Source organism: Callorhinus ursinus, unplaced genomic scaffold (assembly GCF_003265705.2).
Source record: "Callorhinus ursinus isolate GAN/ISIS: 27379988/994484 unplaced genomic scaffold, GSC_fseal_2.0 scaffold9, whole genome shotgun sequence".
NCBI classification, from domain to species: Eukaryota; Metazoa; Chordata; class Mammalia; order Carnivora; family Otariidae; genus Callorhinus; species Callorhinus ursinus.
Window position 1 is genome coordinate 7,001,772 of NW_027397071.1, and position 25,047 is coordinate 7,026,818.

Below are 25,047 nucleotides of genomic sequence, written 5' to 3' on the forward strand. Positions count from 1 at the left end.
CTGCAGTTGAAACAAAGTTAGGGATAAATACAATACAAAATACAAAAATACAAATACAAAATACAAAAAATAACTTTAAAAGTCAGTATTATCTAGCTTCAAAACTGGGTCAAAACTAACAAGATGAAGGGCACCTGGGTGGCTTAGCCAGCTGAGCATCTGCCTTCAGCTCAGGTCATGATCCCAGGGTCCTAAGACGGAGTCCAACTTTGGGCTCCCTGCTCAGCAAGGAGTCTGTTTCTCCCTCTACCCCTCCCCCCTGCTCATGAACTCTCACTCTCTAATAAAGATTAAAAAAAAAAATCTAACAAGATGAAATTTGGTAGAGGTAAAACACATCAGTGGCAGAAGTAAAAAGGGAAAGAGAAATGACTTAGTAGTTAGTCATTGCAAAAATATTTTTGAGGCAATAAAAATGACGGATGACGTTTTTAAAAACAGTGATTTAATCAATCATTCTTAAGACTGGGGTGGGAAAAGAAAGTTGAAAGCAGGTATATTGGGGTGCTTGGGTGGCTCAGCCAGTTAAGCGTCTGCCTTCGGCTCAGGTCATGATCCCAGGGACCGAGCCCCGCATCAGGCTCCCTGTTTACAGGGAGCCTGCTTCTCCCTCTCTCTCTGCTTGTGCTCTCTCACTCACTCTCAAATAAATAAAATTAATAATAAAAAAAGAAAGCATGTATCCTATAGAAGGGAGGCATGTCATCCCCAGCCTAATAGAGAATCACTGATATGGAGGTTCTGGATGAACAAAAACTGCTTTAAAAAACAAAAACAAAAACAAGGCTTTTAAAATAAATCCCGATTCCATAAAGTAGTAGTTTTACTGCACGTAGCATTTATCTGCAGTGAAGGATATAACTCCATGTATATCTATTTTATTTTATTTATTTTGTAAAAGATTTTTAACTAATCTCTACACCCAATGGGGGGCTCAAACCTATACAACCTGGAGATCAGTAGTCACACACTCCACCAACTGAGCCAACCAGGCGCCCCTCCACGTATATATTTTTTAAGTTTTAAAAAAAATTTTATTTTATTTATTTTTTAGAGTGGGGGAGGGGCAGAGGGAAAAGGAGAGAGAGATTCTTAAGCAGGCTCAGTCTCACAACCCCAAGATCATGATCTGAGCTAAAGTCAAGAGTCACATGCTCCACCGACGGAGCCAGCCAGGCACCTGCACATACATATATTTTGAAAGAGTAACTCAAGTCTTATACACAATTCTAATCCTTTATATACTTAAATACTCCAATAATGTTGATTTCACAGAATCCACTGTATTATGTTTCTAACCTAAAGCGGGAGAATTTATTTATTTTTTAAAAAGATTTTATTTATTTTTCAGAGAGAGACAGAGAGAGTGAGTGTGGCAGGCAGAGGGAGAAGCAGGCTTCCCGCTGAGCAAGGAGCCCCACGCGATGCAAGGGGTGCCTGAGTGGCTCAGTCGTTAAGCATCTGCCTTCAGCTCAGGTCATGATCCCAGCGTCCTGGGATCGAGCCCCGCATCAGGCTCCCGGCTCCGCAGGAAGCCTGCTTCTCCCTCTCCCACTTCCTCTGCTTGTGTTCCTTCTCTCGCTCTTTCTCTGTCAAAAAAAAAAAAAAAAAAAAGGAGCCCGATGCAGGACTCGATCCCAGGACCCTGGGATCATGACCCTGAGCCAAAGGCAGACACTTAACCAACTGAGCTACCCAGGCATCCCAAAAGGGAGAATTTTGAATCTATAAGTATCATTAAGAGGTAAGTTCTCCTAGATTTCAGTTTCCTCCCATTCTCCTTATCTTTTCACCTCTCCCTAAAAGGGGGAAATAAAGAAAAATACCTAATCTTTGCAAGATTCAAAATTTCATTATTACATTACTAATACCTGTACTGAAAGTTTAAACATCAAACTGAGAAAGTAGTATACCTTTACTGTTCCCCAGAAACTGCTAATTCTGTTAATTTTCAACTACTTATAGTAAGGAACTTTAGAAAATATATTAAAAGACACTTAGAAAATTTATAAAACTTGGGTTTTTAGCTTATTAAATAATAATCTTTTAATAACAGACCCCACATATTTCAACATTACATCTATTCATAACTAGCTTTTAAAATTATTTTCTTGAAAATCACATACAACAGGACTCGAGTACTTAACAACTACAGCTCTGTTTGAATGTCAGTGATAACTCTGTACAGGCAAGGAAGAAATTTTTCCCTAGATAATAGCCTTATTCTACTTATCAGGAAGGCCGAGGCCAGTTTATACTGCCCAATATACTTGTATATATTGTATACTTCAGGAGCCACATCTCTGCCAGCTTGTTTCTCTGGTGTCTACCAAAATCTTTACCTCCCACTACTGTGTGTATTAAAGACTTTGCTTCTGGGATTGACTTACACTGTCTTGAAAGTTTTGCCTCTCTTCTTATCTTTGCTGGTCTAAACCCTTCCCATCTTTTAAGGTTAGGTTCTTCTGTTTCTTTCCAAGAAGTACTCCCCGTACTTATAATTTCAAGAATCATCTACCATATTATACCATACTTTACCATACTTTGTTTGAACATTTATTATAGCACCTAAAATATAATTACTACCGATAATTAGTTCTATAGATACTATTCTGTCCCCCAAAACTGAAGTTTTCTTTGCAAACTGCCTTGCTTTCCTTTTCTATACTATACAAGGTCTAGCAAAGTAAACAGTATATAGCAGGCAATTACTAAGTGTTTACAAAAACCCTTTTGAATAAAACAATACTATGGAAGTCTTCTTAGCTTTTCAGATTATTATGGGATACTATGGCAAAATGGAAAGATACAGGCTCTGGAGTTGGGACAGACCTGGATTTGAATTTCAATCACTTACTGTCTTTAAATCACATCCTTACCCTAAAGTAGGATAGTACCTACTTCTTACAATTTTTGTGAAATTAAATAAGGTAATAATATTTGTCTTCAGCAGAATATTCAAAATATAGGGGCACCTGGCTGGCTGGAGCCCAGTTGGTGGAGCATGCAACTCTTTCGGGGTTGTGGGTTCAAGCCCTATGTCAGGTGTAGAGATTACTTAAAAATAAAATCTTAAAGAAATAAAATAAAATAGGCACAATAAATGTCAGCTATTGTTAACTGGTCCTATCAAGACAACTGCTGCTTTAAATTATCAAATGGAACAAACCCTTCAAATTATTAAGAAAATACTTTCTCTATTCTAGAAATTCTTTGGATCCTAGTCACCTTATATTCCCCATCATTACAGTCTTTACCAAAAACTATAAACAGCAGCAACCTTTTAACCGACCAAAAGTTCTCCAAAATGTCTCTGCTTCACTTCCCTTTAAAGTAGTAACACATCTTCCAAAGTTTACTTGTTTTCAACTAGGCTATACTTAAAAAATAGTAACCAGCTGTACTTTTGTAAATGTTTATTTTCCTTATATTATTCTACATCATTCCAGAGGTATTCAAGGATTAATAACTACATTTCTCCTCCTGAAAGAGATTTACCTTATTCTTATCCACTTAAGAGAGTAAGTTCTGTTTGCATGAAATTCAATGCTATTTCCCAAGAGGTTTTTTTTTTTGTTTGAAGATATTCAGATGTTGTTGTTACTTTTTTAAGGCTTTTTTTTTAAAGATTTTATTTATTTGAGATAGACTGAGCGAGCGAGAGAGCAGGAGCAGGGGAGCAGAGGGAGAGGGTGAAGCAGCCTCCTGGCTGAGCAGAAACTCGATCCCAGAACTCTGGGATCATGAACTGAGCCGAAGGCAGATGCGCTTAACCAAATGAGAACCCAGGCGCCCCAAGGCTTTACTTTTTTTAAGAGCAGTTTTAGGTTCACAGCAAAACTAAGAAGTTACAGAAATTTTCCATACACTCCCTGCCCCCCAAGATGCACACCTCCTCCATTATTAACACCCCTAGCACAGTTCATTTGTTCATTTCATGAACTTATGCTGATATATCATCATCCAAAGCCCAGGGTTTACATTAGGGTTCACTGTTTCTGTTGTACATTCTATGGATTTGGACAAATGTATGACATGTATCCACCATTATAGTATCATAGAGAATATTCACTGTGCTCTGCCTACTCTTCCCTCCCTCCCCCTAGCGTGGTTTTGTTGTTTTGTTTTGTTTTTTAAGATTTTTTTAAGATTTATTTGAAACAGAGAAAGAGTTTGAGAGCAAGAGAGGGGACGGGGGAGTGCGGGCACAGAGGGAGAAGCCGACTCCCCACTGAGCAGGGAGCCCAACGTGGAGGTCCATCCCAGGACCCTGGGATCATGACCTGAGCCGAAGGCAGATCTTAACTGACTGAGCCACCCAGGTGCCCACCACCCACCCTCATATTATTTTGACAAGAAAGAATTTTTTTTTTAAACATAAATTGCCTCAATGTGGTTCATTTCTTCATTTGATTCTAAAGCTTTCAGTATATCAACAATAAACTGTCTGGGGCAATAATGTAATAGGCAAGTTCCAAGCTGTTGACATGTTTATATGATAGTACAAAAGCTGTAGAATTGTGCCTTTATCAAATAAACAAATCCCTCCTGGCTGAGGGTTCTCAGAGGCTAATAAGAATTTAATTTAGGGCTGTAATTCTAGAAAAAAAAATATATTCCCAGTGATCTCTAGGACCAAATGGAATATTGGTTTCATTAAATAAAACTTACTGTAGCTGTTAGCTGTTTTTTTAAATTTCAAATAAACTAAATATTATTTTCCTACTTTAGAACTAGAGACACTATAAACACTCAGAATGTACTTAGAAATAAAAATTTAGCTATAAATAGTTTATCATTATCAGTAAGGGCAAAAGCTTAAAAGCATAAAATGTCTTAAATTAGGATTATTATAAAAAATAAACGATGGTACTTCCAAATAATTTGCCTTGTTTACTCTTTTTAAACCATTTTAAGTAGTTCTTAGAAACTGTTTCTCTATTAGCAACCAACTATAAGTTTTTTCAGGTAGGGAAAGCAGGTAAGTTTAAGTAGAGCAATTTCATTCACTCATTCATTCATCGAAGATCTAATTGGCTTTATTTAATGATTCATGAATTGGGCAGCATCCCATCTAGCAAATAGAAAGGAACTCCCAACAATTTCATTTTAAAACTTCTATCAACTCTAGGGTGCCTGGGTGGCTCAGCTGGTTAAGCGACTGCCTTTGGCTCAGGTCATGATACCGGAGTCCTGGGATCAAGTCCCACAATGGGCTTCCCTTGCTCAGCAGGAAGCCTGCTTCTCCCAACTCCCTCTGCCTGCCGCTCTCCCGGCTTGTGCTCTCTCTGTCAAATAAATAAATAAAATCTTTAAAAAAATAAACACACACAAACAAAAAACCTACTATCAACTCTAAAGAATAATTGCTTCAAAATTTATTAAAGTAACTATGTATCACACATGGAGTATCAAATTATCTTCTCGACCAAATGTTAGGCTACTCTGAGCCCTCTCTTCAGCTAGGCCTTGATCTTGGCTCCATCCTATCTATGACCTGCCTAACCCAGTCCTACCAAGAATCCTGTTGTCAGTTTAGTGAGAATTTGCCCACTTTTATCTGATCAAGTTCCTTATCCCCCACTTTTGATGTGTAAGTCCTCAATCTGCCTTTAACAAGAATCCTGTTAGATCTATTTAGCAAGAATCCCTCCACCCGTGATGTGTCCTCTTACTAATTTTCTATCCACTGACCCCCTCATTCTGCTTGATGGCTATAGATCCCTGGCTGTTTCTGCCTCATCTGGAGCTGCGATCTAGCTCTCTACACTAATGGAAAAATACTGAATAAAGTTTTCTTATTTTAACAAGTGTCAGAATATTTTTTTCTTGAACAGAGCCATCATTGTATTTTATGTCACCTAGTATAATATTATAAAAACATGACATACTTAAGCATAAAACTTACAACAGACAAGACCCAAAAATCTGCTCTTGCCTATTTTGTTTTCTAGTTAATCTTTCCCAACAATTCCCTTTTAACTTTTCTATGCATGAAGTTAGAAGGAAATCATCCCTTCGTTCTCATTCTGGACTCTCCTAATATAAAACCTCAGAATGTTGGTAAAAAGATTTCCAAGTATACGTCTTAAGTGTTCACTTAGAAGTTCAAAGTCAGTTGTAAGCCTTAAGACATCAACTACTGAACAGAAAAAAAAATTTAAGTACTGGCTCAATCTCAGTGAAGACTTAAAAAATTGTCTTACCTTAAATGCAAAATAGCATTGCTATTCATACGGAAGGAGGTAAGAGACCCTATTTATTTTTTTAAGATTTTATTTATTTGACACACAGAGAGAGACAGAGAGAGAGCAAGCAAACGTGTGCACAAGCAGGCAGAGCGGCAGGCAGAGGGAGAGGGAAAAGCAGGCTCCCTGCTCAGCTGGGAGCCCAATGGGGGGCTCGATCCCAGGACCCCGGGATCATGACCTGAGCCAAAGGCAGATGCTTAACCGACTGAGCCACCCAGGTGCCCCAAGACCCTATTTGTTTTAATTAGAGGATCTAAATGTCTAGATCAAGAATTGAGGAAGTAAAAAAGTCAGATATGTTCTAATGAGTCAGAAAAAAAGATAAAAATGAGTGAAAAGATCACAGAAGCAACTTGTTGCTTAGGAGCTGTGTTAAAATGTACACACTCTCATCACCTATTCTAGGTGACTGGGCAGACAGTTGAAGGATGCCAAGCGCCAAATATACAATGGGCATTGTTTTGGAAATAGGAAGACCAAGTTAAGAAACTAGGGAAAAATCCACAGCAAACACCCTGAGATGCAGATGCTGAGAGCAATGACCAAAGTCCAAAAGGGTAGAGTTCGGTGGTGAGAACCTTCGCCGCATGGAAACAAAAGCGGTGGGAAACAGGAAGCTTCTGACATGAAGATCTACTGCACATCTGGCATAATCTGGCATTCTAAGTTAAAGGTACATCTTTTTGCCAATTTTAATTTTTCTTCAAAATCTTTGGAAGTCAGATGTGGTTTCTCATGCCAGCTTTAACATTTAACTGCTTAGGTCTTTGTTTCTTCATCTGTGGGTATAATACCTGCTCATATCTAGGACTGTTTTAAGAATGCAATGAGGTAACACGAGACAGACTTACACATAGCAGATACTTAAGTTTCCTTCCCTAAGTAAATGCCTAGATGTTACTGAATTTTGAGTAACATGTTTTCTTTAAAGTTCGGATCTTTATATTTACCAGTTTGTTCATTCACTCAAAACAACAAAACACTTTACTGGGTCCAAGGCACGGAGAGGTTACTAAAGATAAAGACAAAAAGATTAGTGAAAAGGGGCGCCTGGGTGGCTAGGTTGGTTAAGCGTCTGCCTTCGGCTCAGGTCATGATCCCAGGGTCCTGAGGTCAAGCCCCCATCAGGCTCACTGCTCAGCAGGGAGTCTTCTCCCTCTCCCTATGCCCCCAACCCCTCTTGTGTGCTCTCGATTTCTTGCTCTCTCACTCTCAAATAAATAAAATCTTTAAAAAAAAAAGAATAGTGAAAGAAGCCACCAAATCCCCTTTTGCCTTAAGCTGATGGTTCTGAACTTCTGCTGTATGTTAGGACACCCTGGGGAACTTTAAAAATACTGATGTTTGGGTTTCACCCACAGAAACTCTGAGGTAACAGATATAGGGTATGGCTTGGGCATCAAGATTTTTTTTTTAAGATTGTATACAGTCAGCACCTTGGTTTTTCAAATTTTTGTACACTTTACCACTGTTAGCAAACGAATTTATACAAATAGCCCTCAGTAAAGATCTATCAATCATTTAAAAATAACTATAATTCAAAGCCAAATTACTAGTGCAAATACAGAGCACAGAACTTAAGAGGAAAGAGGAGATGGATATGGGCTGGGCTGGTGAAAGACTACTGTAAGGAAGCGGAAGGTGGGTCTAAACTGAGCTCTCCAAAGTGCTTTAGATTGTAGGGGGAAAAAAGGAGGGCATTACAAATGAGGGAACAGAGGCGCCTGGGTGGCTCAGTTGGTTAAGAGACTGCCTTCGGCTCAGGTCATGATCCTGGAGTCTCAGGATCAAGTCCCGCGAGCCCGCTTCTCCCTCTGACCCTCCCCCTCTCATGCTTCTCCCTCTGACCCTCCCCCTCTCATGCTCTCTCTAATAAATAAATAAAAAATCTTTAAAACAACAACAACAACAACAACAAAACAAATGAGGGAACAGTAAGAATGACAAAAGGTGGGGAAGAAAACAGCCTTTTGTAAGCAGACCAGTTTCATAGGAACAGAAGCTTTATTTGGAGATAATAAAAGAGAAGAGTAGAATAAGATGAGTCAGATGACAGTAGTTTTGCTAATATCAAGTCTGGTTTTATTCTGTAGGTAATGGAGAAGTGCTGAAGCTTTCTGAGTGGGAAGCTCCATTAATAAAATTAAACTGTTAGTAATATGGAAGTATTGGAGTCCTCAATACGGCTTCACAAAATCTGGAAATCATTCTGTCCTCTAACAGCTATGAAATCAAGACAGATGCTATTAAAGTCAGATTCATTCATTCATTCAACAAATATCTGACAGTGTACTATGTGTCAGCACTGTTTTAGGCAATGGAGACTCACCAGTGTATGGTTCTTGTGGATCTTACATTCAAATGGAGAAACAACAGATAACATTAAATAAACTACATGGTCTGGTAGCCATTGATAAATGCTAAGGAATAAAAAATAAGGGAAGGTAAGGGGATAATGAAATGTTAGGATTTGGAAATATACAGGGTGACCAGATAAGATTTCATTGAGAAAGTGACTTCTGATGAAAGAGGTAAAGGAAGTAAGGATATAGAAGGAAGACAACTCCAGCGTACAGAGCAAATACAAAGACGCTTTTAGGTGAGAATGTGTGGTTAGAACAGGGAGGACCAGCAGAAAACAGGAGATGAGGTCAGAGAGGTAAGTGGTAAAGACATAGAGACTTGGAGTAAGAGTAAGAACTTTTATTCTGAAGAGGATGGGAAGCCATTGATTTTGAACAAAAAAGTGACATGTTCCGACTTACATTTTCTAACCAGATTATTCTGGGTGCTGCATTGAAGAAAGCCTGCTGGCTGGTGAGGAGGAGGCAAGAGTAGCAGCAGGGGCACCAGAGAGAAAACTACTGCAATAACCTCAGCGAGCAATCACAGTGGTTTCTTCCATAGTATTTGGAATAAGGTGTGGTGAAAAACAGTCAAATTCTCGGTATATTTTGAAGGCAGAGCCTATAGGATTTGCTAATAGACTATATGTGGATTGTGAAAGAAACAGGAGCCAAAGATGACACTAAACTTTTTGGCCTGAGCAACTCAAGAATGAAGATGTCATGAAGAGGGGAAGGACTGCAGAAGCTGTAATATGTAAAATTTTGATATGTGAAAATGCAGAGAGAAAAAAGAGGCTGGAGGCAAAGAGAACAATTAAGAATGTTGTTAAAAATAATTCAAGCGTCAGAAAAGGTCCTGAATGAAGACTAATAGGAGAAGGATATGTGGATGGGCTGGACGTATTGTTAAGTAAAAAGTACATTTGTTTGCTTGTATATGCACAGAATAGAAAAGGTATAGAAGAAAGTGGTAATACTGGCTGCCTCTCGGGAACTGGATGGCTAGAAAACAGAGTGGGGAGACGTTTTACTCATGCTCTGTCCTACATTTTAATTTTAAGCAATGTGATTATAGATCCTATACATTATGATTTTCTTAAAAATACTAATGGAAATGGAGGAACAGAATCTAATGATAGGAAGGAATAACTTACAGAACTGGAATACTAACTGAACGTGAGAGAAGAGGCTAAGAAGGAAAAAGATGATGCCAACGCTCTGGGCCTGCGTGACTAAAAGGGAACAATGGTGGGATGAACTGAAATGCAAAGGGTGTCAGGAGGTTCTGATGAAGGGAAAAGGGAAAACAACAGTTAAGTGCATGTTAAAATTATCACCTAGTTCAGAAATCCCCAAGTAGTTAAACGGTCTTCAGTATCATGACTGATTTCTCCTACCCAGGGTTTCTATTTTCAGGAGCTGATCCATATAAGAACTTGAACTTCTTCTTCTTTTTTGGGGGGGGCATGTGAGAAAGTGAGGGAAATTCATGAGTAGAAAAGCACAAATGATAACTGATCTTATAGCGTGTGCTTTTTTGAGCTCTAAAGGAGAGAACTTAAAGCAGATGAAGGAAATACTTTTATTAGGGCTTCTGCAAGCCTAGATGTATATATTCATTGTCATTTGGGTATGCATAAGGCTTTGCAGTTTTATGGTATTTACCAGGAAAAATGCTCCCAGAGGGATCTAATGTTCCCAGCACTGGCATGGCAGATCACCAGTAATAGCAGCACTTGCTCAGGCACAATGAATGTCCAAAGAACCCAGAGTGTGGGACATATTCCGGAACCCAAGAAATACCTAGAGATTACCAAAAATAATTGGGGGCAGGGGGAGGGGTGAGGGAGCATGAGCCGAGGAAATATGAGAATGAAGGAAAAGTGTGATTGATTGGTTTCCTTCATATAAATAGGTTGTGCCTCAACTATGTACCTGGTGCTATGCTAGGCACTAAAGAAAAAGATAGGGTTTCAGTTACCAAAGAATTGTTTCATTATCGGGCAAATGTGCAAAAGCAGAAAATGATAGAAACTCCTTAAACACTTTAATGTTTCATTTTTTAAAACAGACTGTTTTTATTAGTTTGTAAAAGTTCGTTAAACTTTGTTGGGTTACTTTGATCCAATTCTCCTTACCTACTTTACATGAAAACTGAGGCCCACACAGGTTAAGTGATGTTTCCAAAATCACACTGGTGGCTAAAAGCTCAGCAGAGAGAGGCCAAATCTCCTGACACTCAGAATCATTCTTTCCCACTACATCACAATATTTCATTTATAATTCATTGAATGGACACCTCTATTCTGGTTTTTTCATTCATGGTTACATGGGAAAAACATGTGCATGTGAAAAAAATGCATAGCTTCTGATTCAGACAAACCTAGGGTCTGAATTTTCCGACAAATTACTTTCCTTAGCATTAACCTACACTCTTAACCAAAGACTGGGCATCTGAGTTTGCACCTGTTTAGGCTTTATGCACCCATCCAAGGATTTTGTAACAGATTCTATAAATACTACTCAGCTAATCTAATTGAAAAAAGGGAAGATAAAGAATGGCAGCACTAATACTAATTGATGACTTGTTAGAAAACACCTATAGCAAATAAGCTCTAGGGTTTATCCTATGAGGGTAACAAATCATCTAGTAAATTAAGGAGGTAATATATAATTTAAAAAATCCAGTTTAAAAGGATATTTTTCATGAGCTCTAACGGAGCCCTCAAATTTCTGTATCTATTTACATTTTCACATCTCTCTTAAATAATTTTGATAAACCTGTTTCTCAAAAAGTGCCTTAAAGATGATACAATTATCTAAGCTTAAGGCATATAGATTCATTTCTCAGTTATGGCATTTCTGAGGTTGTTCACAAATATTCTACTAGTTAATAAGCTGAAAGGAAAAATATGCTAATTGCACTTTTTTTCAACCTTAAAATTCTTTCTGCAATTACGTTTTAAAAATGCTGAATCATGAAATAAAGGAAACAGTGCAAGGAACCCAAATGAGAAGTCTGTCTCATACTTCAAGTTTTCTAATTATGGTATCTTGTCATTTTGGTCTTGTTAAGCATTTGGAACCAAGGAACTGAAGAGTCTAAGTGACTAGAAGAATACAACTCATTCTCAGAAACCGAACTCGAGGATAAAACTAAAAGCATTTATTTCTGCAAGTTATTTTACACTTTCAACTTCCTGTTTTATTTAGGCAGCTCAGCATGACCATTTCAGGTAACAATGTAGAAGTTAAAAAACCCAACTTCCTCTTTGTAAAGTGATAAAATCCCTAAGCAGTTTCTTATGAGAATGGTTGATCTTACTAGCTTTTAAGAAGTACTTGCAAGGAAATCAAAGACTACCAACACCAAATTCACCTCTGGGTTCACTGCTTTTAGGAAACGCAACAAAGATAAAAAAGCAGTATTAAAATATATTTGCATCATGACATAAATGCCTTAAAAAAATCCAAATCAAATGCAGTTGAGAATTTGGTTAAAAAGAGGATAAAATGGAAAGTTTACAGAGTTCCTTAAAGGAAGAATCGATACAAATTACAGCTGAAAATATCCTGATTTTAAAAATTTGTAATTGTGCCTTGGCTGTAAAAATTTTATAGGACAAGAATCTCTCTTAAGGGTTGTTTATGAATGCTAAGATATTCCTATCAACTAGTTTTGTTGGAAAAATACCTCAATTCCTGAATTCCTGAGTTAAAAGGAATTAGAAGTCTGGAGGAAAAGGGGGCAACATAGCTATGAAGCTGAAGGAGAACTGAAGTAATCTTACAAATCAAGGCCCTTTCTTTTTACTTACAGATTCGCAACAGAGAAATACAGTTCAGTTTCTGTCTGGGAATAAGAATCTAACAAAATTTCAGTGATCTCAAATCATATGGATTATATGAGACTTCTTGATATTAGCTATTCGTAGTTATCCACAATAATAAAGATGTAGCTAATCTAAAACTGTTTACTGAACATGAAATTCATCAGCATTTTGGGACAGATTTACCGTACTAATTTTGACATGCTTGCTGTGTCATTATTAAAATTAAGCAACAAAAGAAGTATGCTGGGAGATAAGAGGAAACTGGTCACAAATCAGCTGTTATAAAATCAAGACTATTAACATTATTAAACATTGTCAATATCCAAAGACATCTCAATTTGCACTTTTCATTTGAAATACATGTATTATATTTTCCCAAGTTTAATTAAAAAGGCATTCTAACCTATCGTGAAAGACAAAAACCCGACAATACTAGTAAACGTAGTATTGTTTGGACACCATAAACTTCAAAGTTTATTGTTATTTTAGTTTTTGGTGAAATTTTGTTGTAACAATATTTTTCCTTAAAACAAGTGGACAATCAGTTGAGCTAACAAATGTATGGTTATTCCAATTTTTACTATAATTTAATTTCATCCAAATCAAAACTCTTTGACTTAGACATTTTATTACAGTCTTCTCTTCAGCATAAATTCATATATATGATGTCCTTTTCTCCCGTTTTACACATGAGAATTTTCAAGAATGAGAAAATTCAATGCTAAAGTATTATTCAATGACTTGTGAGTGTTTAGCACATTCTTCAGTATTTCAAAATGACATGGTATATGTAAGTATGACATATCAAATCATTCTGTACCGAGTACTCCTGGATCATAAACTGTCCCTTGTGCCATCCCATTCTCTTTTATTAAAAAAAGAAAGAGCCCAGATACATTTACAGAGCAAGAAAGTACACATTTTGTTACAGTCACTGTGAGAAACAAAAGACATAATTCTTGTCCTATAACGAGTCATCTAGCGAAATCATTCTAATTTCTACAGGCCCTAAAATCAGGTAGTTACTGAAAAGCTTGACAAAGTGTTAAGAAAGGTGTGCAGCTGTCAGCAAAAAGTTATTCCACCTAACATAGAAGAATATGCTCTTGTATTTAAAACACATTTGAAGAAGTAAATAGGCAAATTACACACTGACAAATTTAACTATACTCAAAGACACCACAGTGGAGCATCAAAGAAAGCACGATGTTTTGTCCAGACTTGAATGTGTTAATATGAAGTTTATGTGCTATATAAAAAACCTTTATAGAGTTAAAAAAAAATTCGCTGGCTATTCTTGATTTGTTAACAAGAAATAGAAAACTATTTTTCAAAAATTACCGTTAATAGGATGTAAGACGCAAGGGATGGAGTCACGGCGGGCTAATGTGCATACATACAATCAATCAAGGGAGTGTCTACGGGGAAGAGTGGTGTTTAAATTCTGAAGCAAATGTCCTGAGGCTTACACATTTATTACTGAGAATCAGTTCAGCCGATAGTCAGTGAGAAAAGAGTGGATGGGCGGACAACACATGGGGACCTCTCCCTGTCGAGGAGTCGTGACAGCAAAATCACTTCCTGAGGAAGGAGGAGCAAAAGGGAAGTTAAGAGGCCACCCTGACCAGGAAGTGACTCGCCCTAAACTAGCCTCAATCATATTTAAAAATGGGGGGATGGGGAGAGCCCCAACAGTTGAAGGCGGTAAAATAACTGCTTCTTGATACGTCGAGACATCACCGTCGCCCCCTCTCTTAATTACAGAAAAAAGTCCACAGTCACGATTCAATAAAGGAAAGTCTCTTCGCTTGCAGGAAGGTCACTGGGCTGTGCCTCAGGCCCAGGAGGAGAAAAAGAGAGTTGAGGAATGGGGAACTGGGGCCACCGTGAGGCAGACGAAAGCCCCTAAAGAGAGAAGCGTCCCAACTGCAGAGCGTATGCCAGCACAGGCCAAGAAGCTTCTTTTTCCTGGGGACACTGCCAGGGTTCCCACCGCAGCCAGGTCGGGCCCCTGTTCCCTGTCGCGAGAGGAGGCAAGAGAGAGAGGCGGACCCCTTACCTTCTCCTCATCCGACACCCGGTCCTCGAAGTCGGCCATCTTGGGCTGCTCTGGCCCAACCCGGCTCTGGCGCGAGGCAGGCCGGGAAGGAAGCTGAGTGATGGAATCACCGCGGGGGCCGTTGGAAGGACCCGCCCGGAAACGCCGACCTAGAGGGCGCCATGTCAGTTACGGGAGCTCCGGGAAGTCTCAAACTCTGCCTTAAGCCTTTTCCTTAAATGATTTTAAGTCTAATTGCTTCCTCACTGAGTTACATTCATTTCCCCCATTCATCTATGAGACGCTGGGAGCGTGTTTCGACTATTCCTGACATCCGAGCTCCATCCGACCAAGCAATTGCTACTGTAGGTCTTCCCAGTACCAGTGATCTCCGTGGCAGCCGAGTCCAAAGGGCTAAGTGCTGCTCGGGCCCTGGAACGGTCGGTGGCTTTTCCAACCCCAGGAATAGGGTGAGAGGTGATCCTCACTCGTATGGAAGCAAAAACATTTCACTCCGAGATCACATCTCAGTCCAGTTCCTCCAGAATATGTGCCTCTAGTCACCCCTTCCCGCCCTTCGAAGGAAAGGTAACCCCAGTCCTGGGACTCTCCTCCACCTTCCAAATTTTCTTGCTCCGCTTTCCCTGGGACTCAGCCTTCACAGAGGCCAACTTCATGTCCGCCACTATCCCAGGATTCCCGACTCCCGGTTTCCTGCCCTTCTCCCCTCCCAGCTCCCGGAGCCTGCGGGAGCGGCAAGATGGCGGACGGTGACGGCTTGGGTGAAGCAGCGAGTGCTGCGGCATCTCCTCCTGCACCTGCTCCTGGCCTGAGCCCGTCGCTGGGCTGGAGGGAGCGGCTGCGGGCCGGGCTGGCGGGGACTGGGGCCTCGCTGTGGTTTGTGGCGGGGCTGGGACTGCTTTACGCTCTGAGGGTCCCGCTGAGGCTGTGTGAGAATTTGGCTGCGGGTGAGAGGCCCAGACCTCCCTGGGGACGGGCGGGGGAGCTAGAAGAGGGGCCGGGGGCAAGGGGCAAAGGGTTAGAGATTCTCCGCAGTCACTGGAGGGCTTTGGAGAATGAGTCGGTGGTGTGCGCGACCTAGTAGCGACTCCGCAGCTGATTGTCAAACCTGAGCCGCAGCTATGGGCTCCTCCCTTGAGCTCTTAAGATCCGCCCTCTCTTTTCTGTCCTCGTTTACCCGAGGAAGAGCCACCTGACAAGCTGTAGGCTTCAGGTAGTATGACAGATGAGAGCGTTTTCATATCGGTTGCAGAATTTATATACCCTCCCAGCATTGGTAGGATCCCTTGAAAATCATTCTTTTGAGTGTTTCGCGGATTAGCTGAGAGTTCCCACACCCAGACAACAAAGATGAGCGCTTCTGCAAAGACCTAAAAGGAAAAAAATGCCATGACCTTAGCCAAATATTTTAAGATAGTTCTGTCAAGAAAGTTTTCGTGGTATCTTGGTCTGTCCTTTGCTTTGGGCTTTATCTTGAGTAATAAAACAGTACAGGAAGTAAAGGGAAAGAGAGCCACAAACAGTAATGGGTTCTTTCCTTACTTCTTTCAACATTTGTAGAAAGCTTGCTATATTAGTCTGAGCTGAAGATACAAAGACGTGTAAGAAGTGATGATCCCCGTGGATTCTGCAAATACTATCCTTTACCTGTAGCCAGGACAAAGTGGATGGGAACCAGGGCCTCTTACCATGTCATTACATATTTCCACTCAAGCTCTGAACAAGATGAAAGTATTTCTGCTGTGTGTTGTCTGTGACTATCAGTACCTGTGGTTTATTTTTCTGCAACAAGAAAAGGCAAATGTCTCCTTTTCTATTTCATAAAATGACCTGAAATACTGTGAGATAATGGTCTGAAATATTTTGGACTTTTTAAAATATAGGTTCTATGTAAGTTCAGATATAACTAAACATACTAAAAATAAATTGGCCTTCCTAGACTGTTTGAAAGAGCTAATTTGGTGTCTCTGTCACTGGTTAATGAAGTGCTTACCTAGTGGTTTACATGCTCAGTGAAATATTATTCATTGACTTTTATCATTTATTTTTCTACGTGTTAACTAGATCAGCATTTAGAAGAGAGTAGTTAACTATGATAGATTTTTATTTATTTCTGAAACCCGTAGTATTTATGAGACAGTTATTTGAAGTGAAAAATCTGGTCCAGGCTTTCAGTGAGTCAGGTTCAAGGAGTTCTCTCAGTCTGTTGCTCTCCTCTTTGGTTTATTTTGCCTCTCTATCTGACATACCAAATACATACACATACTGGTTCCTTGCCTCTAATTTGAAACACTGGTTTGTATCTCACAAAATAATTAGGGAGTGGTTCTAAATCTCTTTTGTAACAGGATGTTTGTTTAGTTTATCCTTAGGGATTTGCAAAACTTCTTGTCGAAGTTATGGTTGATAGGTTCTTAATTTATTCTCAAAAGTAAACTGAATTATCTCATTTTGATTTGCTTAATTAACAAGTTATCAGTTTAAAATGCTACCCTTACGGGGAGCCTGGGTGGCTCAGTCGTTAAGCGTCTGCCTTCAGCTCAGGTCATGATCCCAGGGTCCTGGGTTCGAGCCCCATATCGGGCTCCCTGCTCAGCAGGAAGCCTGCTTCTCCCTCTCTCACTCTCCCAGCTTGTGTTCTCTCTCTCGCTGTGTCTCTCTCTGTCAAATAAATAAAATCTTAAAAAAAAAAAATGCTACCCTTACATGTTCAAAGGTAATTTTTAAGATATGATAGAATGGGAATTTAAAGTACCTTTTTAGGGGCACCTGGGTAGCTCAGTCGTTAAGCGACTGCCTTCGGCTCAGGTCATGTTCCCAGAGTCCTGGGATCGAGCCCCTCATCCAGCCCAGTATCGGACTCCCTGCTCAGCGAGAAGCCTGCTTCTCCCTCTCCCACTCCCCCTGTTTGTGTTCCCTCTCTCGCTGTGTCTCTCTCTGTCAAATAAACAAAAAAAACTTTAAAAAAGTACCTTTTTAAAAATTACAACTTTCTCAAATGAATCTCATCCTAGATATTAAAACTATGTTCCTCCACTCATAAAGACAACTGCGTATTTGTAACTTGAGTATTTTGAATTTGCGTTTTTTTAAACTTTGATTTTTTTTTTCCTTTTGCAGTGACAGTATTTTTAAATTCATTGACACCCAAATTCTACGTGGCACTTACAGGAACATCTTCTTTGATATCAGGACTAATATTTGTAAGTAGTTTCCATTTCCTTCATGGTTTGGTATTTATCTAAATATCAAATATCTTTATGGTTACAATAATTATAAATACTTATAGATCAGCGTTCTCAACATATTTCAAAATTTGAAAAAACACCGCATCTTCCTCTCCACTTTTAGAGACTGGCAGTATTCATTTGTATATGAAAGACTGTTGTATAATGGAAGGGGCAGGGGTTGGGGGTGGGTTCCCAACTAAATGCTTGCAGGGCCCAATTTAGTAACAAAAATGAATGAAATAGGCAGAGTGTAAAAATTAAGTTCCTTATTTACCTTTAGGATTGGGTAATCTGGACAATGCATACTCCTTCTGGAAGGGGATAAAGCCAGTTGTTGCCATATAGATTTGCAGACCACTATAATGAGATCTTCCAATTTTTCATATGATTTTGAAAGAATCTGGATGCAACAAGTTTTTATATAAAAGTCTCCCAATACTTTAATCTTGGCAACATCGGGCAGACTAAAAATTGTGTCTTGAATTCAACCTATAGATTGTCAATTATCTTCTCTGGAGTATTTTTTTTTAAATTTTTTTAAAGATTTTATTTATTTGAGAGAATCAGAGAGAGAGAGAGAGAGAGAGCATGAGAGGGGGGAGGGTCAGAGGGAGAAGCAGACTCCCTGCTGAGCAGGGAGTCCGATGTGGGACTCGATCCCGGGACTCCAGGATCATGACCTGAGCCGAAGGCAGTCGCTTAACCAACTGAGCCACCCAGGCACCCTTCTCTGGAGTATTTAAGAGCAGAGTATTGGAGCCAAGCTAACCATCCCTTTATTTATTTTTTAATTGTGAGAAGAAAATTTTTTAATTGAAGTATAGCTGACATATAATATTATATTAGTTTTCAGAACCATCACTTTAGTTGTGTGACTTTGAGCAAGTTAATTAACTTTTCTAAGCTTTAATTTCCTCATCTATAAACTGGGGGTGATAATATCAACTTCATAGGATTATGAAAACTAAATGAGATAATGTGTCTAAGAGCTTTCAATAACATGGTAGCTAGCTCAGAGTGAGCACTTAATGAATTTTGGGCCATTATTATTCTGAGAAGTCTTAACTTTAATTCAGCTTTCCCTTGTCTTAATTGAACTATCATTTTCAATTAAGAAATTAAAAAATATATATACATAATCTCTGTTAACATCCCTGGGAACTAGTGTTTCCTAGTATAAACTTTGGAAAAATACTGCTACAGATAAAAATCTTAGGAAGTATGGCATACATGACCAATGAATTTTTCTGTGCTTTTTTTCTCATCTCTAGATGGTGCTCTTCTGTTATAGTAGAAATAATGGCATTTGTATTAGAGTTTTTGTTTCTGTTTTTTTTTTTTTTTTAAATAGGGACTAATACTTGGCCATTTTGTTAAAGTGAAATGCTAGACAAGAAAGGGATTTTCTCTTGATCAAAAAAAAAATACTGAGGAATTTAAGATGAAATCTATGTGTTAGTATAGTTAAATTAGTTAAAATTTACTGATTATAAAGCCCACTCATAGTTCAGCATATTTTAGCATATGTAGTCAATAACATGTAAAAATCTAAACAAAGAGAATGATCTATCTCTAAACAACTGATGAGTGGAAAAAGCGTTAGTCTTGGAACCAGAAGATGTAGTTTTGAGTCTCGACTCTGCCACTTAATAGCTGATAACTTTGGGCAAGTTACATAAGTCTTAATTTCCTCATTTATAAGGGCAGAAAAGCTTACATATATGTTATACATGTATAAAACATAACACGTATAATACATAAAACAGTTCTTAACATTTGTTGTTCTTTTTTAAACCAGAGTTTTAAATTTACAAAAATTAAGAAATTCATACTGTAATAGCATCATATGGTGATGGTCCACTTGTTGTGAGCAAAGCATAATGTGTAGAGAAGTCAGATCACTCTGTTATACACCTGAAACTAATGTAACATTGTGGATCAACTATACTCAAATAAAAGAACTTTTTTAAGTAAATGAATTAGGTTCAGTAAGAGGTTAACAACAGTAGCTAATAATAAAATAGAGTGGTTATAACAATATACTGTAAAGAAAATTAGGAAATTCAAATAACATTTTAAAGGTTAAACTATGTCATGACCCTTATAATATTGATGAGTTTTTATTAGCAAAGGTTATTATGTTTATAATTTCTTTTACCCCCTGAAATACTGAAGCTATCTATGCTGTTTGTGTTACTTCCATCTGAAGGGGTAGGAGCTAGTGTGCTTAGGAGCTTGAAGAATAGCAATGAAGCCAGTTGTTTAGCTAATTATTACAAGTGAAAAGATTACTCTGAAAGGAAAACGCAAGATCCAGTGGGAGTGCATATAATACTCTTTTGTGTTCTGTGGAATCAGGGAAAGTTCCCTGAAGACCTGTCATTTAAGCTGAAACCCGAAAGAGCCAGGCAAAGGTAGTTGAGAATGCTAGAGTGTCCAAATATGAAACATTCTGCTAATTCAACACAGAGAGCTTTTTTTTTTTTAAAGTAATCTCTAGCCCAACATGGGGCTTGAACTTACAACCTGGAGATCAAGAGTTGCATGCTCTGCTGACTGAGCCAGCCAGGCGCTCCCACAGAGCTTCTTTTGATTCCTCTTTTTACAGCAGTGATAGACCATGAAAACATAAAAGAGTGAATATCCTGATTTTTAAATGGTTCAGTATGAGAATCAGCCTCTTAACCTACATTAATTATACTGCCAAATACTGGAGTAGTACTTCATTGTTCAAAAGGCATTTACAATTCTTGTTAACCATATTTAATAGATAGGACATTGAGACTCTGAGAGGCTAGAGGTTAAGTGACTTACCCAGAGCACACAGGTGGCCTAGGAGTCAAATGTGGGCTTTCTAGCCCTAGTCTTAATCCACCGTGCTAGTTATTTCAAAATTGTTTTTCTTTTAATTATGCTACAGATGGAGTAAAATGACAATGTAACGTAACAGAATTAGATTATTTACAGATTAAATGCTTCTTGCTGGTTTGTTTGTTTGCTTGTTTTAAGTAATCTCTACACCCAACATGGAGCTCAAACTCACAACCCAGAGATGAAGAGTCACATGCCCTACCGACTGAGCTGGCCAGGCACCCTTGTTTCTTGTTTTTTTTTTTAATATTTCATTTACAAATATATTTCTTCTAGTTTTGCCTCAGCTTGTTTAAATTTCATAACAAAAGCTATAAAAAAGGTATTTTATTTTTGCCTGGCATGTGTTATTGGGGAATCTTATGTTTGGCTTATTTTTTGGGTGGAGAGTACATTTAAAATTAAACGGGACTGTCTTGAAAGAATGTTTTAATTTGAGCTCATATATCTGCTGATCAGTTCTATTTTAAGTTAAGGATTTTTTGTTTGTTTGTCATAGATATTTGAATGGTGGTACTTCCATAAGCACGGCACGTCTTTTATTGAACAAGTATCTGTGAGCCATTTGCGACCACTGATGGGAGGAACAGAAAGCAGCATTTCAGAGCCAGGTTCTCCTTCTAGAAACAGAGAAAGTGAAACCAGCAGACAGAATTTGTCAGGTGACTATGTAAAAAATTTACAGAGCTGTATAGTTAAGATTGTGTTTGTCTCTGGGAGATAGGAAACTCACAACAGAGAGAAATTTGTCTTTCATGTAAATATAGGTAATCTGCAGCTGATACGGAGAGCAATGATCATCAGAGACCCAGTCTCCCATTTTGTTAGCCTGCCATCTCTAAGTGAAGTTTTTCCTTGTGGTCCAAGACAGTTGCTCTCGTTTACGCCATCATACCCACATTCTAATCAGGAAGGAGACTAGGCCAGTAGAAGGCCACTCTTTCCCCCTACTCAATCCCACAGCAGCCAAGGATACTTCTCAGAGTGTTACATACTGTTTCAGCTTACTTCCTACTGGTCAGACCTCTGCCAAATGGCCACAAGTAGCTATAAGGGAAGCTAGAAATTGTAATCATTTTCTTAGCATACATATGCTCGGCTAATAATTAGGAGATCTTATTAGATAAAGGAGAGAACAGAGACAATTAGCCATTTCTGCCAACATAGCAAAGTTAGGAAAAATACTTTTTCTTCTCAATATATTTACAAAGGCATCAAAATCTCAGTTATTCATGTATAGATAATCCATTGTCATACATTAATTGTAGGCTATTCCTCTGTATGTATCCAGTAATACAAAGTAAATATTATTAATGATATGCAATTAGGAAAGTAAAAATTTGAAGGCCAGATAGAAATGATATTTTTGGATTATTGTCCCTTTAATTTGATATCAGTAAAATTTATACAGTGATAATACAAATGACCTAATTCCATAGAGTGCCATAAAGTCTCATTTGTTCAGTAAACCTAACCACTAGAGTTGTATTAGTTTAGTAGAAAAATACTGCCACTTTTTAGATGTGGTCAGGGAAAGTCAGAGAGAGTGCCGTTTAGGCTGAGCCCTGAAGCATGAGCGGGTATTGACCAGGAATAGTAGGGGTGGGACTGGCACCCGTTCAAGAGTACAGGAAGGAATAATGGTGTTTTTCTTTCCCCTTTTCTTTGCTCCTCTTTCATAAAATAATTACAGAACTCCTAAGAATGAGACATATTAAGATGAATATGACATAGATCTGTCCTCAAGAAGCTGAGTCCAGTATGTAAATAACTATGACAATAATGCATTATGTGATCTTATTCCATGTTGTGAGATTGAGTCTATCATTGCATACAGAGAGTGAAGACACTCCCTACCCTGCGCTCTAGCCTGGTTCTACTGTGCGGCTTTTATGATCCTTCCTCTCTCCTTAGAATGTTCTTAATCTGGCAACCTTCTACTCATCTTTTACCATGATTCAACGTCATTTCAAATGTTACCTCCTTTCTAAAGCCTTTTCTAATTTCCCCAGAGAAAAATTAATCACTTTCTTTTTTTCTTCTCTTGGAACAAAAAGTATCTCTACTATAGCACTTATCACACAGTTCAGATGGTAGTTTACGTGACTGACTCTCATGTGACATTTCATTCATTTAAACAAGTCAGTTCCAAATGCTGTGCTAGGCTCCAAGAATACAAAAGTGAACAAAGTTGTAAAAGCTCATATTCTAAAGGGAGAAACTGAAAACCAAATGGATAATCACATTGTAATATGTTAAGTGAAGTGCTGTAATTGAATTGAATTATGAACTAAATGCTATAGAGATAGAAACAGGAGAATGACTAGATTTAATTGTATGCTGCGTGACAGCAGGGGTGGTCCAGGCCTTATTCATCTTTGTGCTGTCTGGCTAGCACTGTGCATAGCATAGAGTGACTATACAATAAATGTTGGTGAAATTAAGATTTAACTGCAGTTGATTAAGCTAATTCATTTTCCTCCCCCCCCCCTTTGTTTTTTAGAATGCAAGGTATGGAGAAACCCTCTAAATCTTTTCAGAGGAGCAGAATATAGGAGGTATTACATTTTGCTTTCAGTATAATTATTGCATTAGTTTTAGAGTAGAAGTGTTACGGAAACATTTGTTTTTATAAACACATCACAGCTCTTCTAGTTGGAGACACTGGTGTATAATAAGGTAAAATGATTAGCCCAAGCTTCAATTGGCAGCATCTTCACTGTATTTACTTCAATAATCATGAAAAACATTGCTTCAAACCATGTGTTTGTGATAATAGTAAGTATACATTTGGTTCCTGGTTTTGGCAAAAGGCCTTTTCAGAGAATTCATGAGATTAAGAAAAGAAGTACAAATGTCAGCATATGGTTATGCATATATGCTCAATTTCAAAATTTGAGGACTCACTAGAAAATATCCATTTGAACATTGAATATGAACTTCATTTGTGCAACAGTACAGGGTATAGTATTTTTTTTAATTTTTTTTTTTTTTTTGAAAGAAAGAGAGCACACCCGCATGTGTGGGGAGGAGCAGAGGCAGAGGCAGAGGGAAGAGAGACTCTCAAGCGGACTCCCCCAACATGGGGCTAAATCTCATGACCCTGATAACTTGACCTGAGCTGAAATCAAGAGTTGGTTCCTCAACCAACTGAGCCACCCAGGCGCCCCTTGTATTTTATATTTCCATTTGCTATCCACACTACTATGTCCATTTCTTTTCTGGTTTTAACTCTAGATGAGAAAACAGCTTTTGACACTTAAACCCAAAGATACTTTGTTTTAATAAGAATTGTGTTTTACCTGGAGGTAGAGTGAGCCATGTTATTTTATTCATTGAACAAGAAATATTAGGTGTCTACTATGTATGGCCACTGTGCAAAATGATGGGGATACAGAGTGACTGAGCAATAATCCTTGTGCTTAAAGACTTGATAGTGTAGGATAGTAGTATCCTGGGAAGGGAAAGCTAGGTTTTTATGAGAGATGCTTTTAGTCTGTATTAAGGGATTCTGCAAGAAACAAGTCCTAGAATTTTTCAGTCCATTTGTTGAAATAAAAAGATTTTAGGCTGTTTCTTGTTGTTTTACAGTGTTCACTTCACAAAGATATAAAAAAATAAATTTCCTATCTTGTTATCAGGAACACTTATAGTTCTTTTTGAATGATTAGTTTCTCTTAATGTAAAAGTCTCAATTGCATTGATAATCATTGTGTGGTTTTAGAAAGCTTAAAGTTCTATTGTAGTCAGCCTATAGTAAGTGTGCAGAACTCTGATACGTATTTCATATATTAGATTCATTCCTGGCTCCACTGTATGGTCAAATTTTTGCTTTCACTGAGTGTTTTTTATTTGCTTCTAATTAAGTTCAGTAATATTGTACATTATATTTTTTTAACTCCTTTAAATCATTTTGGGAATAATGTAGATCATTAATAAGTAGTCTTTTTACAAGTTTAGAATATGTAGCAAAACTTTGCTAGTTGAACAAGGATCTACTTTTTTATTCTTTATGATAATTTTTCACAAAATAGCTTAAAAACTTTAAATAGCAATGCAACTTGGACTATTAAATTACTTAAAATCTTTTATCATGTACATTTAAATAGTACTTATAATGTGCTTTTAAAATACCTTTTTTTTGGATTTTAAAATGTATGTATAGTCACTGCAGAAAATTGGAAAATGAAGAGATGTATCAAAAGGAAAGTAAAAAAAAAAAAAAGTAAAAATCACCTTTTCCTACCACTAAGTGATAACTGCTATTAGTATTTCTGTCCAGTCTCTCTTCTGTATGCATGTATAGAAACAAAACTTGGGCATCATTATGTGTATGTAATTTTACATCCTTTTTTCCTAACACAGTGTATGAATTTTCCACAGAATTTCTTCATATATGAATTGCTTTTTTTTTTTTTTTTAAGAGGGGGAAGCAGAGGGGCAAAGGGAGAGGGA

The 25,047-nt window shown here is 38.1% G+C and overlaps 2 protein-coding genes across 12 annotated transcripts in view; one reads left to right on the plus strand and one right to left on the minus strand.

Annotated features, from left to right (window-relative positions):
* The window catches only part of CAPZA1 (capping actin protein of muscle Z-line subunit alpha 1), a 46,603-nt gene extending 31,936 nt beyond the window's left edge, over window positions 1-14,667 (minus strand). For both annotated transcript variants that reach the window (XM_073896137.1, XM_025872432.2), the window contains exon 1: window positions 14,492-14,667. In XM_073896137.1, coding sequence (XP_073752238.1) covers window positions 14,492-14,530 — 39 coding nt within the window. In that variant the 5' untranslated portion in view covers window positions 14,531-14,667. The remainder of the gene's footprint in view (window positions 1-14,491) is intronic.
* Window positions 1-25,047, plus strand: part of ST7L (suppression of tumorigenicity 7 like) — a 125,404-nt gene that overhangs the window by 36,343 nt on the left and 64,014 nt on the right. For 4 of the 10 annotated variants that reach the window (XR_012379319.1, XM_073896129.1, XM_073896128.1 and 1 more), the window contains exons 1-4: window positions 15,074-15,438; window positions 17,612-17,694; window positions 21,092-21,254; window positions 23,096-23,150. Coding sequence is in view for 9 of the 10 variants with exons in the window: in XM_073896129.1 (XP_073752230.1) it covers window positions 15,231-15,438; window positions 17,612-17,694; window positions 21,092-21,254; window positions 23,096-23,150 (509 nt within the window). In the remaining variant the exon portion in view is untranslated. The other 6 variants (XM_073896131.1, XM_073896130.1, XM_073896135.1 and 3 more) reach the window with 5 other exon arrangements.